Source organism: Rhincodon typus, chromosome 10 (genome assembly GCF_021869965.1).
Source record: "Rhincodon typus isolate 14 chromosome 10, sRhiTyp1.1, whole genome shotgun sequence".
NCBI lineage: Eukaryota > Metazoa > Chordata > Chondrichthyes > Orectolobiformes > Rhincodontidae > Rhincodon > Rhincodon typus.
The window spans coordinates 29,814,543-29,834,553 of NC_063341.1; the positions used below are offsets into that span (position 1 = coordinate 29,814,543).

At 39.8% G+C, this 20,011-nt stretch overlaps 1 protein-coding gene and 1 long non-coding RNA gene across 5 annotated transcripts in view; one reads left to right on the plus strand and one right to left on the minus strand.

Annotated features, from left to right (window-relative positions):
- The window catches only part of LOC125484267, a 39,043-nt gene extending 32,246 nt beyond the window's left edge, over window positions 1-6,797 (minus strand). For both annotated transcript variants that reach the window (XR_007263105.1, XR_007263104.1), the window contains exons 1-2: window positions 6,599-6,797; window positions 6,203-6,375 (exon numbers count right to left, since the gene is read on the minus strand). This is a non-coding gene — a long non-coding RNA (uncharacterized LOC125484267). The remainder of the gene's footprint in view (window positions 1-6,202; window positions 6,376-6,598) is intronic.
- Window positions 1-20,011, plus strand: part of ror1 (receptor tyrosine kinase-like orphan receptor 1) — a 292,100-nt gene that overhangs the window by 230,402 nt on the left and 41,687 nt on the right. For all 3 annotated transcript variants that reach the window (XM_048602290.1, XM_048602291.1, XM_048602292.1), the window contains exon 4: window positions 1,090-1,126. In XM_048602290.1, the coding sequence (XP_048458247.1) occupies window positions 1,090-1,126 (37 nt within the window). The remainder of the gene's footprint in view (window positions 1-1,089; window positions 1,127-20,011) is intronic.

A 20,011-nucleotide genomic window follows, 5' to 3' on the forward strand; every position in this document is an offset into this window, starting at 1 on the left:
GTGACATTGATCAATGGCACATAACAGCCAGGTCACGAGCCCTGGGGTTTGAATCACTTCAAGTTGGGAAGAGCAAAACTGGTGGCAGTAACCTCTTCCAAGCGAAAGTCAGGAAAATCCTCATACGCTCGTCCACCAATGGTATTTCCTGACATGATACCGTTAATAAGAGTCTTGATTCCTTCATTACAGCAACAAGCTAAGTAAAGGAAGACGAAAATGCAACAATTAAAAATGTTTACCTTAATTCCAATAAAGGTTTTTTTTCAGAACCTGATCCCTGCCAGTTGCCATAACTACCTTAGCCTTTTGAATAAAATGGCTGGGCTCAGTCACCTCAAACAGATTTCTGTGATCACGCCAGCACACTCCAAGTCTGATGTATATTCTTCACCTGGTGGAGGAATTACCCGTTCAGCATGATTGTAAACTTTCCTCAGATTTGATTTTATTTTTATAAAGCCAGCCATGCAGAGCTTGGCAGGAAAAGCCTAATTATCAGCTCAGCTCAGGGAGGCTATTGGGCGGTTTTCTTTTGCATTTCTAATGCCCCGTTGTTACACTTTTCCATTTTCTGCCTTTTCTTTCCTCAGGTATTTGATATAAATGGGATCAGGCTGTATTGGTGTTGTTGTATCATTGTTTGCATGAGGACGCATTCGACAAGCACAGTATCCATCGATATTTTGGCAGGATTCACTGTTGATTAACAAGAAGTCTGTCTGATTTTTGCCTTCTCTCCTCCCTAGCCTCATGTTCAGAAGCAAATTTTAACAAACCTATTACTGAACTCTGATCCATTAACTCAGAACAGGCGTGGGATTAAACCCGGAAGCTTCTTGCCTCTAAGTGGCTCAGTTCCACACTTGGTAAACATTTAACTATTTGTCCATTGAGCAGTGAAATGGTTTTCCATCAAACATCTGTCATGGATAAACTTTATCCTTTTCTGCCAAAGTTTAATTTTCTATGCTTAGGTATAAATCAAAGCACAAAGCACTGGGTACAAGCAGCACTTTGCTACAAACAGCAAGCAAAGAATAATGCCTTAAGTCCGGAATATTAACACTTCCTCTTTCCCCCTTATAGGACCCCCTCCGACTCCAAATTCAGGAAAGGCAACGCAGTGAGTATATTTTTGTCTGTACTATTACCTGTTTGTAAAGGGCACAAAAGATTTATCTATGGACTTTTCATAAATCAGCTAAAAGATTATTGTAAAAAAGTTTAAATAGCACATATGATGATTTGAGTCACTCCTATGAGTGCATTTGCTATGATGGCCATGATTGTTGCTAAAGAAATAATGCAGCCTAACGAATGATTACAGACAATGGAACCTAAAAGATAATCTTCATTAACTTCAAAATTACATTATTTTTTAAAACATTGAACTACAAAATATGTACTTTTATCTCTCCTGTTTTGTATTTTTTTTCACTCCTTTGTGAGATGTGGGCATCGCTGGCTGGCCGGCGTTTATTGCCCATCACCAGTTGCCCTTGAGAAGGTGGTGGTGAGCTAACCCCTTTAAACCACTGCACTCCACAGCATCTGTGTTGAACTGGTTTGTTTTGTAGTTTAATTTTTATCCTTCTTTGCTCCCCTAAATTCTCTCCTTTCCTAAAGTTTCTCACTCAAAGTAATTCTATCAGCCTACTACTATTCTATTGAGACAAACAAAAACAGAAATTGCTGGAAAAACTCAGCAGGTCCAGCAGCATTTGTGGAGAACAGTACTAACATTTTGAGCCCAGACATCCATTTTCAGAACTTCTAAAGAAGGGTTAACTCAGTTTTCCTACCACAGATGTTACCTAATCTGCCAAGTTTCTGCGAAAATTTCTTCTGTTTTCGTTTGTTTCAGATCTCCAACATCCACAGTTCTTTGTTTCATAATACTGTTCTTTTAAACTTATACCATCAGTGTTAATGGTCTATCTGATCATAGAGATTATCAAAGCAAAATAAACAACAACCTGCATGCATCTTTTAACACATTAAAATATTCGAGATGGTTCACAGGAGCATGATCAGATAGAATTGACACCAAGATGAAGAAGTAGATGAATAAAGGCGTGGTCAAATGGTAAGTTTCCAGAAATGGCTTAAAGAAGGATTGAGAGATGCACTGAGGTTTCTGAAGGGAATTTCAAGGCTCAGTGTCATGATGCTGAAGACGCATCCCAGAATGCAAAGGGCTTTGCACTGGAGGCCAGATGTGAAGAATGCAGGGTTTTCAAAGAGTTGTACAATAGGAGGAGATTAGAGGTAGGGAGGACAGATGTTATGATTTGAACACCCAAATGAAAATTTTAAAATCAAGATTCTGGGGAACGAGGAGCCACTGTAGGCTAGCAAAAATGGGATTACTAGGTGAAAGATATGTGCTAAGGTACAACCATCAGAATTTTGGGTGAACATTACTGTATGGAAAATGGGAGGGCAGCTGTTATCTGAAAAATACATACTTCCAGGTGAGTGAAGTGATTGTAATGAGGCCAGCCAGCTGGACGTCACAGAATGAGTTCCCTGATTGGACCAGATTAACAGATCAATCAGGGAGCCCTGGCTGACATATAAAAAGGGTGAGCGTCAGAGATGCTGAGACTCTGGTGCCTGACTTTTTATGAGGCGGTGTTATCGTCAAGAACTGCTCATGTGTGAATAAAGGGTGACTTGGTGACAGGATACCAGCCTCTGGAGTTATTTCAGTAAGGGTTTCAGCAGCAGTGGGAATAAGGCAGGCTGAAGACGATAATCTCAGTCATCTCAATTTTTACTTGGCAGAAACTTTGGCTCATCAAGATAAACTTAGAACTTAGATACCCAAACTTATAAACTGTTATAAAAATGTGTCGCTTATCATGCACACTTAATCCAATATCCTCTTTTCAGTCTGCTCCTATATCCATATGAGCAGACGTAAGTTCCCAGATAATACCCACCAAATTAATATAATTAACACCTTTCAGCATAAATCAGTGGATTGCCTAGAACACTGAGTCTTTTTGTAATATTCATACTGCTGGTCCAGTACGAGTCTAGAATTAAACCTGGACTACTTAATACGGTTAAGGTAGGTGGGAAAGTATGTTGTGATGGCCACTTAAAAGTTGCAGGCAGATGTGGATAAATTGAGAGAGTGGACAAAGATTGGTAGATGAAAACATGTAGGAAAATGTGAAGTCATTTATTCTGACAGAAAAAGCAAAAGTGCAATGTATTATTTAAATGGGGAATGCAAGAATTCAGAGGAATTAGGTGTTCCATTGCATGAGTCACAAAACGATAGTGTGCAAGTACAGCAAATAATTAGGAAGGCTACTGGAATGCTATTCTTTATTACAAGAGGAATTGAACATTAAAGTAAGGATGTTATATTTCAGTTACACAGGCCATTGGTGAGAACACATTTCAAATACTGTGCAGTTTTGGTCTCCTTATTTAAGGAAGGATGTAAATGCCTTGGAAGTGGTTTAGAGAGGATTTGCTAGATTGATCCCTTCAGTGAAGGAATTGTCTCATTCTGAAAAGCTGGAGAGACTGGACTTGTTTCTGCTGGAGTCTAGAAGAGTGAGTGGTGATTTGATTGAAGTGCCTGAACAGTCATAATGATGGACATAGAAAGGATGTTTTTTCTTGTGGATATGGTCCAGAACTAAGGGCCACTATTTAAAAGTTGTGTTTCCCTTATGGGACAGGCGAAGAGGATTTCTTTTTTCTAAGGGTTCTGCAGTTTTGGAACTCTGCCTCTGAATATCTTTAAGGCAAGGGAATAGTTATTGGAGGTAGATGGAATTTTGGAATTCAGAACACGAACATATCAACCATGATCTCATTGATAGTGAAGGGCATTTGGAGGGCTGAATGGCTTACTTCTGCTCCTAGTTCATATAGCTATTCTTATGTATGTTTTCCTATAACCCTGTACATTATTCAATTTCAACTATTCACCCAATTCTCTTTAGGAAGTTAGCATTGAAAGTCTTTTCATTACCCCTCAGGCAGTGCATTCCAGATAATAACACCTCACTGCATGGAGAAATTCTTATCACCCTCGTGGTCTTTGGCTAACTAACTTTGTCTTCTTCTAGATACCAAACCTTCTGCCGTTGGAAACTGTTTCTGCTTTTTCATTCTGAGAGCTTTTTTCAAGAGCTTGAATACCCTGATTTAAATATATCCTTGATCTTCTCAGCTCTCAAGAGAACAGCTCTAGTTTTCTTAGTCTCTCCATAAAACTGAAACCCCACATTCCTGTTAACCAGCCTAATAGAGGTTAAAGTTTTGGTATCACTCCAATGTGTAATGAACAGAATTGGACAGAACAATCCAACCAGTGAATTATAATGATTCAGCCAAACTTCCTTACTTCTGTATTAAATCTCTGTCTGTTTGTAAAGACATGGACCTTATAGCCTTCTCTTCTTATCCTAACACATTCTAAAATTTGTGTACATAAACGCCCAGATCTCCTTTTTTATGCACCTGCTTTGCCATGGTAGTCTTTAAACTGAATTGTCTCTCCTTAGTCTCCTCCCAAGATGGATTATTTAGTATTATTCTAATGGCATTTTTCACATATCAGCCCAATTTCACAAGTCTACTTCCTTCTGAAGCCTGTTCTATCCTCACTTTTTAATTGACTATGAATCTGATGTTATCTCCAACCATTTGTGATCATGCTGTAAATACCCAAGATGAGTGATCAACATAGATCAAACAGAGCAGTGGTCCTAATACTGATCCCTTGGAAGCAATATTACGTACTTCCCTACAGTCTGAAAACAATGATTCATTACAACTGTCTTCTCTGTCACTTAGCCAGTTTTGTAACCATGCAGCCACTGTTCCTTTTGAGCCCAAGGGCTTCAATTTTACTGACAAGACGAATATGTAGTACTTTATCAAAGCCGTTTGAAAGCACTCATGACACCATATCAGCCATACTGCCTTCATAAACCTTCTTGGTTACTTCATTAAAGGACTTAATCAATTAATCAACCAAATATCATCTTTAACAAATTTGTGCAAGTTGCTATTTACTAATCCATATTTCTAAGTGACAAATAGCTTTGTCTCAGATTATGGCTTCTGTCCATTATATTGTCAAATTATTTACACATATTCCTATTTGTAAATGGGTATAAAATACTGTTAATACCTACGAGTTAAGCCTGTCTTCATCACTGCAACTGTGTTTTATTAAATGAGTTGGTGAAGGGCAAAGGTCCTGATGCAAAATGTCAATGGTAAATCTAAAAAGATTGGGGCAAAGTCTGTACAGATTAATAAATAATAGTTAGACAAAACCAAGCTTGGTTTTTAAAAACCTGTAGATTTGAATATGAAGGTGAAGGCTGCAAGAGTTAAGGAGTTCCAACTTTTTGAGGTCCTGTAAACAATAAATTAGGCAAGAACTTATGTAGTGAACACTGATTTCTTACTTTGAAGATGCAGAGAAGAAAGAATTGAATGTTTGAAGTTTAGGAGGGGCAGGATAATGATATTCAGAGGAAATTTAATTCAAATATTCACAGGAAAATAAAAATAGGAAGGAGCTTGATAGACAGCCAGATTGGAGGCCTGATACAAGAGATTTTAGATACTTCCACTTCTGTCCTGAAGATTTAACTGAGTACCTGGGGTTTAGTTACCCTTCTGTACATTCTGCAGGTGACTAACTCAGAATAAACCAGGAATTAGTGATCTTCTTCTGTTTCAGTTATATACTCATTAAATTTGTTGAACTAATTGGGGGAACCACAATACTTACAGGGAGAACACACTGAAAGACTGTCTTTCATGTACAGATCAGTAAGGCAACAACAGCCTGTGTATTATGAATCATACAGTTTTGTACCACGCTTCCATTAGCTTCACAAAAACAGCATTTTGCCCTTAACATCCCTGTGACTTCCATGAAGTTGCTTTATTTTCATATTTAGTGACCATTCAGCTCAGCACAGAAAGTTAAATATCTTAATTGTAGCAAAACTGTCTTTTTAGTTACCAGTAAACCTCTTGCCCAGAAAGCGAACAATTGAAATGGTGGTCTCATTCCCTTAAGTTGTAAATAATTGCCAGAGCTATTATAAATGCTGAATTTTACTTAAACAGATACCATTGCTATGCCATTATCAGCTCTCGCATCCCACAGGATTCGGGAAAACGTTTGCCCGGACATGCTGCACAATACCTCCTTCCAGCAACTTCCGGGCCATTTCAATTTCATGTCAACCTTTGACGATTCCAATGTTCTGTCAGATTTTTCTCCTAATTTGAAAGTGCTCCTTTATGCTACACAGATTGCAGGAGCTCTCCTATCTTCTTGTTTTAGGCAAGAAAGAGATTGGTCAGGAAATGATTCAACTGTGGATAAAAGGAGGGGAAAATCAGCCAATTGTGATTGTGACCTTCACACTACATCAACAAAAATGAGACAAAATTTCTAGGGGAGCCATAGGGCAGCAAACAGCAGTAGGAATCCCCCATTCTCCATTTTCTGCAGTGGTGTTGAGGCCATTGTCAAACAGCTCACTAAATTTCAACAGAGTTCAAATAACTCCATTCAGACTGCAACAAAAACTGGCACCTTCTTTTCCTGACGATTCAGTCATCCCAGTGACACACTGTCGAAGCTAGGGTTGCTCAGGTTTTGTTTTCTCATAATATCCCGCTCGGCAGTTTTCAATGAGTAAACGCAAAGGTAGCACAAAGAACTGACACAAGTAACACGTAGACATCTTTGCAACCTCTCTCTGCACCACCACTAATTTAGTTAAAATCTAACATCTTTAAGCAAATTGATAGTAAGTGGGTGTAATGTGTGTCGTGTATATGCCTGCGCATGCAAAGTCTTCGGAAATTTTCTCCTGTTTAACACAATGTCTGTACACTGATAAGAATTGCATTTCAACCCCACCCTTGTGCTCAGCCCCAATCTCAAAGAGTTGGCTGGCACCATCAGTGAGAATTCTGACTTGATCTAGAAAGCAGCAGCAGGGAGTATGGATGCACATTGCACAGCCTGTCCACACTTGGTTAGTTTGTACATGTATATTGACAACACCCAACTATGCCTTGCTATTTACTTCATTGCCTCAAAGATAGTTGCCACACCTCAAATCGCCTGTCTGTTTTCAAACCATGGGTGAGCCAAACTTCCTGCAGCTAAATGTTAGCAAATTTGAGACCATCTTCTTAAGGTTCTGTCAACACCTGCTCTGAAGTTCTGTCTATATTTCCCACTCTTTTACCTCATTATCATCTGATTAGAAACTGAGTCAGAATAGGTGTGCGTTTTTGGAATTCTGCTGAACTACAATATTTTTAACTCTCTTCTCCCCTATCCAAAGTCTTCGCAAAACTGCTCCTTCAAAATGCCCTGTATTCCCCACATTTGCCACCAATTTGTTGCTGAAACAATAGTTTTACCTTTGTGACTTCCGGCCTTTATTTCTGTAATTTCCCGCAACTGATTTGCTGCCTTAACCTTATACATGAAGCAATTCATCCCTAGTACCACAGTTCATGTTCCCACATGCACCAAGTCCCACATTCCAAGCTCCTTTGCTGTACCATATTCTGATGAACCGATTTCAAAATCCAAATGTCTTCAAACCCATTCTATTTTCGTGATCATCTCCTGCTCTATTTCACTACTGTTCTCACTCTGAGCTTCTCTTTACCCTTCACCTTCTTCACTACATCACTGATGACTGATCATTCAGCCTTCACCCTCCTAGTTCTGGAATTCTTATCAGATCCCTGCTTTGCTTCCTGCTTCCTTGCTTTCAGAAATCTCTCCAACCCTTCTCTGTGCTTTTTGCCTGGCAATCACAACTGTTCCTGTTTTTCGCCCCTGTATGGCATCCATCATATCCTTTTCCAACTCCAGAATAAAATACTCTGAGAATTCATTATAAACAAGAGGATTATTCTGTAAACACAAGTTATAGGTGTAAATCATTGTCTCACTGAGTTGGGGGAACAGACTGTCAAGTTTGTAGGGTTGAAGCGTTGGAAAGGGACATGACTGTGAGTCTAGACTGTCTTGGCTCCCCTGAAGTATACAATGCTGACAAGCAAATAAATCTTAGTGCAGGGACGTAGGTTACCAGACAAAGAATAGAATGGCTTCTGTATTATTGGTAATCCATGTATCTTCATTCTGCATTCTCCAGGTTGAGGAGGGCTAGAATCATTGGGTGGGATTTTGTCTCAAAAAAAAAGTGTGGAGGCAAACTGACAAAATGTGTGGGTGGCATGGTGACTTAATGACGAGCATTACTGCCTCACAGCACCAGGGACCAAGCTTCAATCCCACCCTCTGCTGAATGCCTATGTGGAGTTTGCATGTTCTTCCTGTGTTTGTGTGGATTTTTTTCCAGGTGCTCCAGTTTCACCCAACACTGGTACAGGTTGGGTAGATTAGGCAATTTAGCATGGCCACAATGTGCAGGTTAGGTGGATTAGCCATGGGAAATGAAGCATTCCAGGGATGGAACGTGTCTGGGTGGGATGCTCTTTGGAGGGTCAGTGTGTACTTGATGGGCTGAATGACCAGCTTCCCCTCTGGATTCCATTCTATGGTGAAGGGTTAGGGATACTTTTCTTCTTTCACTCATGGAATGTGGGTGTTGCTGACTGGCCAGCATTTATTGCCTGTTCCTAATTGCCTTTGAGAAGGTAGTGGTGAGCTGCCACCTTGAACTGCTGCAGGTAGACCCACAATGCCCTTAAGCAGGGCATTCTGGGATTTTGACCTATTGACACTGAAGGATAGCAATATATTCCCAAGTCAGGACAGTGAGTGATTTGGAGGGGAACTTGCACAATTTCCTTTTCCTCAGCTAAATTCATATGGTGACACAGATAAAATGCCAGATATAATGCACAGGAAGATTTGGCCCCTACGATACCTCCTAGGTTGCATTTCTGGGCATTATATTTTGAAAAGTGATGGCCCAGATGGAGACCATTTGGCATGTTGTATCTGTGCATCCCATGGGGAAAAATTATCAGCTGCCCATTCTAATCTCACTTTCCAAAGCCTGCAAGCCCACAGTCCAGGTTATAACACTCCAGGTGCAGATATCTTTTAAATGGGTTTGCATTAATAGGAAACACATTGAAGGTGTATAGACTAGACAGTTAGGTTTATTTAAAAGGCACTTTATTCTCTGCAACCAGAAATATCATTCAACTTCTACTCAATACCCCTCAACAACTGCTGGAAATGTCAGAGACAAGGTAAAAAGTGGCACCACTGAGGATGTTCCCCTGAAGGGTGAGCACTGAAGATCTTCTCCCTCCAGATGGCACCAAGATGCTATCCTGAATGGTGAATGCAGCCTGGACCAAGGTGACAGCAGAGGACAGCACCCAGAGGTGCTGAGCATGAATAATCTGCTGTTGTTGCTCAATGATGCATGGCACTCGCTATTCAATGCTTTATGGCACTATGAGTCTGACATAGCATTGTAATTTAGTCACCGCACAGGATAATCATATGCAAGATCGGATGCTTCATGTGCAATCAAAGTCTGTCACTTCCATGCGGCTACCAGTATTGTATTACTCATTCTGTGGTGGCACTATCTTTCAGACATCTGCCAGGGTTCACTCTTCAGTACAGATGATGAATCTCTGGACTCACCCTTCAGTAAGCTGATGGAGATGCAGGCCAGTGTGTGGCAGAGCTGACAGAGATCATGCACAGACTGTAGCAAGTGGACAGAGGAATCTGCCCAAGTTCTGTCTGGTATTGTGACTCCAGGATGTGAGTGCATGGCTGCCTCCATGAACTGTGTGGTCTCTGTAATCAGTGAAAGCCTGTTACAAACCGAGGTTTGAGCCATATACCCACAGTTCCTGTTTACATCTGCAGAACTCCATCCTAATGCTCTGACCAGGAAATGGAACAGAAAGTTAACAGTGCCAGTGAATAAAATAATTTACAATTAATGGCAAACAGAGTTTCTCAATGTTTTAAAAGTATAAAACGAGCATGCCTTTGTGGGCAGGAATACCTATATTGCATAATTGGCTGGAGTTCTGATCATCTACACACGTTAATGCAAAGTCACTTGCAATTACCCCCCCACCCCCTATCCAGCCATTATCTGGTTTCCTCAGACCTGTCTGCCTCACATCAGTACAGCGCTGGCTTCTTCAGAATCCTCCTCATCATTCATTCCCTTAATGTCTCTATCAGACTGCAGCTTGCTTGTCTGAAGAGACAGGCGGCTGGTCCATCTTCCTCCCCAACTTCCCCTCTGTTCTCACTCCATCATTGAACTAGATGGCACAGGGTGCAGCAAGCAATCGCGAGTCTGGGGACCCCGTCATACAGTGCTCCTCCTGAGCAGTGCAGGCAATGGAAGTGCCTCTTCAGTGCTGGCTCTTGTGGGTGTGCTGCATTGTCGTCACTCTGAGGGGTGGGCGCCCAGATCATTAGCCATACTTTCTACAGGTGTTCCTTGTCACCCACAAGCCAACCCTGGAGATGATACTGGGAACAGAATATTCATGGCACATGGGAATTGTGGAGAATGTAAGCATTGCGACCACTCCCTGGAATGTGGGCACACACCTGCAGGAATTTGTTTGAATGGTCAGAAATGAGCTGGACATTGGAAGAGTGAAATCCCTTCCTGTTCAAGGAACTTTGACTGCATTGGGCACCCAATGGCCTCCTATACCTGAAGGAGCCCAGCAATGAATGCAAATCTCACAACTTGGACACCTTGGCTTGCTGGGTCCATGCTGAATTTGACAAACTGTACAGCTTTCCTGCACCGGGCTCGCGTAAGCTCTCGGATATGTCTGAATGTGGGCTGCAGATTCTGAGATGACACACATGCCCCCAGTCGATGTGTGATATGCCAGTGTGATCTTCCAAACTGCCTCCCAAACTGAGCAGGTACTGTTCTACCTGCAGAAGGTGGCTGATGTAAATGACAGTACCCTTATTAATGCAGAAACATCTCCACTGCCTTTCACACATCCGCAGGCAGCTGAAATACGTTTGGTACATCCTTTCTCATTACACTGCTCAATGGAGCTGAAAATCCCTTCTTCAGTTGGTACATGCTTAGCCACCACTTCAGCTTCACCCCCGCCCCCCACCAACCTGAGTCTCCTGTCTCTGGTTCTGTTCACATTGGCTATTCTTTATTTTTCTCCTCCTCCTCCATCCAATCAGCAATGCTGCTACAGCTTCTGGTTTAAGTCGGTCAAACTTATGACACTGAAATTCTGGTTTGTGAAGAAACATCAGGAATGAGATGTCTGTTTTTGAACTGAGATCTTTGCAGCTTCACTCTACCCCTTTGTTCCTTAGCAGCTGCTGATGTCCTGGGTAAAAGCTTATCCTATAACTTCTTCTACATGGTGAAGTACCCCCTCCATGCCCCAGGACTGTTTCTCCTGTTCTTCATTCTGCCATGTTCTATTTTTATTCATCCATTAGATGTAAATATCACTGCCTAAGTCAGTATTTATAGCTCATCCCTAACTGCCTGGGGACAGTTAAGTGTGAACTGCACTGCTGTGAATCTGGAGTCACATGTAGGCCAGGCCAGATCCAGATAGCAGATTTCCTTCCCTGAATGATATCAGTAAACCCCAGCTGGGTTTTTACAATAATTGATAGTGGTTACTTTGCACCATCTCTTTAATCCAGGTTTTTAATTAACTCAAATTTCACCAGCTGCATAGTTGAATTCAAACCCATGTTCCCAGAACATAACCCTTGGAGTAGGACTGGATTGCTACTTCAGTGACATTACCACTGGACCATTCCTCCCCTGTGTGTAAGATCTTTGTAGCATTGATCTGTACATTGAGCTAATTACTGAATGCATAGAAAGCAATCTTGTTGTTGGTGGCCTCATTAACCCCTACAACCTTGGAATCTACATCCGGCAAAACGGATTCACTCCATGTCCTTAACTTTCAGATACATGGCCTGTGAATGCTACTACATGGCTGAATATTCCACAACCATTGCTCCCTCTCTTTCCCACCACCCCCCACCCACTAGCGCCATCGCCATTGTCGGTGAGAATGCGGTACCTTTCTTCTCAGAGTATACTTCACCTGGCCTGCCGTCTTCACACCTCCTTACGGGTTTTCTGAACACAAGAGTTTCTCATTTTTGCCAAACAAGCTGGTGCCCATGAACATAATTCCAGCAGGCCAGGGTGGTAATGAGTATAAATTGCCTGACAATTAAAGCAAAAAATGTCAGGAAAGCCGGCTCAATTGAAATGTCCTGAGACCTTAATCCCAAAACGTTAATCTCTTGGGATGCTGCATTTTTGCCTCCCACCCAATTAAGTTGCCCCACCTATCCTGTAAAACTCCACATGGGTCTGGAAGATTGTGCCGCCAGTATCAGCTCATGAATCAATCAGTCAAAGGTGTTGCTGTTCAGTTAGTTTAGGCGAGGATTGCTTCACGTAGCAACAGTACATCATCATTAGAAACCGGACAGAGAGACGTTCCAGAAGCAATCATGAGACAGACCTTTAGACAGCGGTAGTATAGAATACACTTTTTTTGCTGCATCAAAGGTTTGCTATGGACCTCAGCATCAGAAAAAATATTTGTCTGTATGAGACAAACATTAGTTCAGGGATTTGCAAATAAATTATTCACGTCTGACTTGAGTAACAGCAGAAGAAAAAATAATGGGACAGTTTCTTGGCTCAGATGAAAATGGGAATGCCTTTAGGTAAAAATTTGGAATAAACTGTAATGACTACTTTTCCAGATGCTGAACCAAATATGGTCAATGTGCAGTAAGTGCTTGCAAGCTCTCTAATTCCAATGTTGATAAATGCAATTTTCCACTTCCAAAACTGAAACTCCATTTGAAGTGGTTTAGCTTGTGAACAATAAAATTTAACATCCAGATTTGAAGGTAAATGAAGATATAACTACATGCAGTTCACAACTGGTTTGGTAACAATTGATCATGCAACAATCCAAAAACAACAGCTGCAGCATGAAACCATTGCGTTTTAAACCAGTGTCAATGTAGCATTTCAGACCTGAGATGATGAACTGCACTGATTGCATTGCATAATTTTCTATCGTATTAGTGAGAATTTGTTAGTTAACTAAATGTGTTATCCTCTAATATCTGATTCAATTAACCTACAATTATTATAAACTTTGTTATAAGTTTTCAGCAGAAAGAGTTATAACCCTGAAAGCTTTGATAATATCCTTGGGTGATCAAATTACAATAGTTCAGTGACTTAAAAAAGTGTAGCAGGTTTGAAACTAAATGTTTGGTATGTACTACACATGAAACCCAGAGTTTTAATTTGACACTTCCATCTCCATATCATTTATGAAGATATTCAACAAATAAGCTCTCAAAACAGACACTTGTTGGATGCCACAGGTAACATTCTCCCAAGCTGATAGAACCAGGAGGCCAGTGGTACGTGGCTCGCTATCAGTCTACCAAGAGAGTGGCCATTGTAAAATCTAAAATCTTACATTGATTTCTCCTTTTTCCTTTTTTCAATTCCAACCTTTCCGTAGGAATTATATCAAATGTCTTATGGAAATTTAATACCACATCCATTGCCTTCTCTTTATCAAATTCCCTTGTCATTACTGCAAACAAAATCAGTCAGTTAGATTTGTAAAACATCCCCTTCATTTTCATATTAAATATCTTTCATGATTTTATTTTATTTAAATACTCCATGATTTTGTTCCTAAAGGGTTTTTTTTAAAATTTACTCAACGTGGCTGTCAATCGTCAATCTCTAGTTTGGTGGGCCAATTTTGTTACATTTTTGAATAATAAACTAAACTGTTAAAATCAAGCTAATCATTTTTCTTATCAAACCTTCCTGTAATACTATGGCTGAAAGGTATGAAAAGTGGGATTATGTTTGAAACAGAATATCAGATATCTGTTGTGGTCGGTGCCTATCTTAGGAATGCATAGAAGGGATGCACAAAGCACACTCATCAAATTACACAACAAAATAAGAGATATACTGCGTATGGTGTGGACAGTTTGTAATTTTCAAGATTTCGAAAGCCAGGTTCACATATTGCATAAAATACAACTTGTCTTTTTGAATCAAAAGTCTTTCACTTTACATACTTGGACAGGATACGAAACATGCAGAGCCACATATAATGCTGTGCCAATCTCTCTTCTCTTCCGAAAACATCATGTAAAATGTAGCATGTGTCATTTGTGTAGAGAATCAGTCATTCAATAGGCCTTTGGCCAATTGTCCAAACAGGGTTTTTATTTGGTTCCCATAGAAAAGACACATACTTTGTCCCATCCTTTGACCAGATTCACATTGTGCAACTAAGTTATCTTCTGACATGCAATGAACTGTAGAGGGTTGGAAACAGGCCTCTGCCCCAGTCATAAACACACAGAGGAGGTGGTTTTTCACTGTAGTTTGGATGGATAGCTTCACAAGCAGATAAAACACATTCAAGACAATGATAGATTTTTAAAGTATTACAAAATCTTGGCACTAGCTTGTTTTTGGCTCCCTTCTGTTATTCAGCTGCTGTCTTGCAAATAAATCAAAGCTAATCTTTTGTCACTCTTTCTTTTGCCATGAAAGATAGAAAACAGCTTTTCTACTAATTTAGTGTTTAAATAGTTCTGCATTAAGTCACGTTACCTCTCTCAATAAATTAATGAATATGGCTGCAGGGCTGGGGTGGAAGGGTATAAGATGTCTCGTCATGATGCTCCTGGCTTTATTAAGTGTGGGCAGACTTTCCTGCCTGTTATTTTCACATGTTAATATGTAAGATTTGAGACTTAATCCCAGTCTGTGCTGATTAGTCAACCTCAGCTGGGGCAATGATTGTGGTGCTGTAATAGGCTGGATCTTCTCCCGGTTAAGATCAGTTGGTTATCATGTGCCAGATTTCTGACCCAGGTCACTGGCTCACTACAATATGCAAATATGTGGAGAATAGATGAGAATAGGAACAGTTTGGCTTGATTCCTTCCTTCCCACTGTTAATCCTAATGGTAAGCACCAACAATCTAATGTTACAATTAAAGATGGATGCTTGGATGAGTTAATGGAAGAGTGTCCAGATCGAAGAAGCTGTATCCCAGTATGAATCAATACCCTCAGGAGGAGGGGGAAATACTGGAGAATTCAAAAAGTGGGAATAACTTACTCGAATAACTCATACATGCACAGAATTCTGGAAGAAATACCGGAACACCTTCCAGGTCCAGAAGCCATAACCTAGTGGAGTGTATTTTGCAGATTATAAAATTTACAGGGTAAACTTGTCGATAATCTTACTTTCTTTAAATGCTTAACAAAATTAATTTCAATGTAGTTCAGGTCTCAGTTGTGTGAACAGGTGATGCGAGATGTTTGTCTTGAAGATAAACTGCTTGCTTTTCTAAAGGCCTTTGCAGTCTGGACTGATACCTTGCCATATCCTTCATGGTGAGCAGGTGAATTGTTCTGTTTTCTTCTCAGTAAATGCTTCTGGTACCAGGCCTCCCTTGTGATGGTCTCCTTCCCATTCCTTTGCCTATACGTTTGATAATGTGGTTGATCATAGTGGTATGGCTGGAAGAGGCAGAATATTTGAAATGACACCAATACCTAATGGGGTAAGGGAAATATTATCAATATAAATGTCCCCTTCCCATCTATAAATGTTTTGGTAATGGAGCACTACTAAGTCTCTACTCTTAGGGAGGTGAATGTTCACCTAAGCTTCCTGGTCCTGATCCTGTGCCAACAATTCTTGTTTGACAGTGTGTATGGATACATGGATACATGTTTTGAGAAGAACAGGTTTAAACTTAGCTGTGATGGCAACACCATTGAATTGCCTGTCATTATTATGTCCCACTCATGAATGATGGCTTCTTAAGAGCTATTGGAAAGCCTGTCAGCATTTTGCTAGTGGAACCCAGCAAGAGTCTGAGTCTTAAAGAGGGGCAGGAGAACAATTAGAGTCGAATGTAAATTGTTGAGTATTTGTACTCCTTGAGAATGGAAATGTCAAAATCTCTCAGCCTGCGGAAGACTGTCCTATTTGTTTGAAAATATTGGCAGGATAATTTACGTAGTGTCTGCATCCAGCTGATTCTCTGGAATTGGTCTCCTTTGCGCTCTCAGATTAGGATCCCATCATTAAAACATGTAACTTTAAAAATATGGTACTGGTTCATGAAATGCTTAAGGAAGCTGGCAAGAGCTCTCCAGCTAATGATAATGCTTGATTTCTGTAGCTGCTTAGCTTGTCCTCTTGATGACTCTGTACTAGGGGCCAGTATGTAAATTCACTGCTACAGCCAAATCATCAACTTTTCCAAAATAATGTTGGGATTCAAGTTTTGCTTCTTTGTGGAGAATGCCTATTTCCGGAGACAGAAAATTAGCTATTATATAAAATTTTCTCTGTGGCAAATCAGCCTGAAACATTAGAAGCCGTACTTTATATCCATTTCTTTTCAGATATACTTCTTTGCAATGAGTGGGGGCGTCTCATAAAATACCAATGCTTAAACTAGAGGGGAAGAAAATCTTTGTACCAATGCAGACTAATACAGCCAACTTTCCACTAAGGATAATACTGGCAAATAGTTAAAAAAAAAAACAGCATTCCAACCCAGTGTTGTTTGCAGTCAGAACGGAAGATTTCGGACTTTATATTCAAAACTTGTTTATCACTATTTAGATTAAGACTGTTGGATTGTGTCACACTCTAGATTGTTCTTTTGCAGTTTCTGAAGACTATGCAAGTCCTTGCTTCCCTCAAGCTTTCCTCTTCCCTAAATATGGAGGACTTTAAAACTTAAAGTTTAATGGAAATTAACCAGTCCCAGTTATCTAAAATTTTGAGCTCACTCTTTTCAAAGTTAATGATATTTTCTACCGTGAGTTATGGTCATGTGGTGCTTGATGAAAATACTTTTGAAGTTAGCTGTAGCAGAATATAGAGAATAGCCACATGGTTTATTTTCTTTCTTTATGAAGAATTGACATTAATGTTATGCTTGTGTTGAATCTCTCATATTTGTGCCTCCTTCAGGCTTGTTGAGTGAATGTTTCAGAAACTGCTTAATTTGAGGATAACACACTGAGGGCATCCTGCCAATTGTATAGCTGTAGACTGTAGCTGTTTATTCAATCAGCAGTGGGTTCAGACTTGGCACCACGCTAAGGGACAAGTCCCTGATTGTATTTGGCAGATTGCAAAACAAGTTAGTCTAGGAATATGAATGTCTTTGGGTTTCAGGTTCCAGCTTCTTCATATTGTACAATATTAATACTAAATTTAACTTTTTATCACACTGGAATCTGGGAAGAGTAGATTTACTGCGGTATTTTTGGAAATAATCCTTGATTTTAAGAACTGCATGAATATCTACTATTTAAAAGGAAGGCAGATATTCAGCCCAACTTTGAAAAGTCAACCAAGCTTTAAAAGAAAGGATGAAGAAGTTTTTCAGTGCATCATATATAATTCATTAGACTTTTGGTTAGCAGAAAGTCCACAAAGAATTAAAATTTTTGATCCTAATTCTCTGAAGGCTGACTGAAATTTTTCAAGACTTCTCACTGATGATAGACAAGCTGTAGGCTTTGTTGAAATCTATTTGTGCAGATTATGCATCAAAGGCCTCTATTCTTAGTGATTCTTCAGTACATTCCATTTAATGAATTTATAATTAAGAGCATTGGACTTTTGGATCTGGGGCTAAAGATATCACCAGGAGGAATAGCATTAAATATATTTTATTTTGAAAGCAATGTATTGGCCTTGTTGATCAGGAACTATTAGTTCTAATCTTCCTATGGGTTAAAGTAGATTGCACATCATCCTTGGATGGAGCAGGATTGCTGGCTTTTACTCAATCATCACTTATGTAATGAATCCAAGTTTTGATCCTCCACTGCTTCCTTGACTATCCTAGATTGATGGCTTGCTACAAATTCGAACCATTTTTAATGAATTTGAAGGTTTAGCGGCATGCTTACTTCAGCGACCGTGGCTCCAATCCCTAGCTATGTATTTTCAAATATCTCATCCTTATAGTTTAAGTTCAAACTTGACTGGTTCTACTGAATGGATAGTATTAACACTTCTCCATAATTAAATTTGGATATGTCCATTCTGTTCATTTATTACTTTGCAGCAATAGAAATAGGTTGTTGCTGTTCATGCCCACTCAGAGCATGGCTCAAAAAATTATTAACCAGCCAAATAGGGATTCAGTGAGCTTGTTGTCACAATCTTCATTCCATTCAGATATACCCATTATGTGTATCAAAATATTGATAGTGTTTGATATGAAGCAGGTTTAGTCTCTCATTGTATGTTGTGGTTTAGGATAACCATAAATTCAGAACAAAAAGTGCCTGATGCAATGTAGTGTAAACATTAGTGAAGTCCTCGATTTTACGCAGTGAGTGGTCAGAGTCTGGAACTGTGGTTGAGGCGGGTTCAAATGAGGCACCTGACAAAAATTGGATGATTGTGTTTACTTAAATAATGTGAAGGGATTAAGTGGAAAAAGTGTTCGATTAGCATTGAGTTAAATACTCAGAGTAATTGTAAACTTCATTGTAACTTTTTATGTGGTTTTGTGATTTTGGATTTCAGTTGCAGTATAAGTCTACAATTTCTCAATCTCCAGGTATGTACTAGTATTGTGCTAGTTTTCACATGTACACTGACAATACCCAGGTCTATCTCACCATCATCTCTCTTGACTCATCTGTCATCTCTAAATTGTCAAACTGCTTGTCTTTGTGCTCACATGACCTGCATTGTCTCCAGATCAATCAATGCCTCAATTTTAAAATACTTGCCCTTGTTTTCACATATCTCTGTTGCTGCACCTTTTACCTTCTCCCTAATCTAGCCCCACAATCCTCCAAGATATCTCTGTTCATTCAATTTTGGGCTTCTGAGGAACCTTGATTCAAATCATTCCAACATTAATGACTGGTCCTTCTGTTGCTGGGCCCCCTAGTTCTTTAATTCCTCCCTAAACCTCTCCATTGTCCTAGCTCTCTGTTGTGTTTAGAGGTCTAGAATTAGGGGTCACTCATTAAAAATAAGGGGTTGCCATTTCAGACAAAGATGAACACACATTTGATTGGAACAGACCATATACACTGTATCATGCCATGTTTATTGGATTGGGAAATCATAGGGTTTCGTCATGCCCCTCGCTCTGATTACATTTAATTGTGCCAGTTTTACAAAACTTGACATTGTTGTGTTATGGACCAGACCAACCCCCTTCAAAGATATCAAGGAGATAGCCTAGACCCTAACCTTTTCTTATTTAAAAGCAAGTGTCCAGTGCTGTGTTTGAGATGTAATTTGATTGGTTACACTAATCGGCTTTAAGCAAAACACACTTTATTCTTATTCTATAATTAAAATACAAACAAAAGAAAGAAGCACTGGTCTAACTTTAATTCTGTTGGAAAACTTAATAGAATAATAGATCATTCAACTACTAAACAACAACTGTTCTGCTGTTAGTAACATCCCCTAAGACACCTCGGCAAAGGGAAACTTCGGTAAAATAGATTGCATGTAAGACAATGTTTCTCCAATCCAAGTGGAAAGAACATCAAGAGAAAATTCTGGCAGAGAGAACTCCAGCTTTTAGCTGTAACAAAGAAAAAGACACCTTCCACAACCAGCTTGAAAACGCCAGCAACTGCTGAAGGCTAAACTAAATCCCTGGTTCTGTGGGAGCCTGACTTCACCCATTCATGCTGCTGCTATTGTTCCAACTAAAAATAAAACCCAAGGCCTTACACACTGTTTACTTTATTGGCTTGGAATAGACCGCCTCTTCACCTCTGTCTCAACCTCTCTTCATAAAGAAAAAGCCATGGTATTATCACAGCTGCTAATGTATCACAGGAGCTGAAATCACAAGTAGGCAGTATCATGAATTTAATTAGGTGCAGGGCTGGATGAACACAGCAGGCCA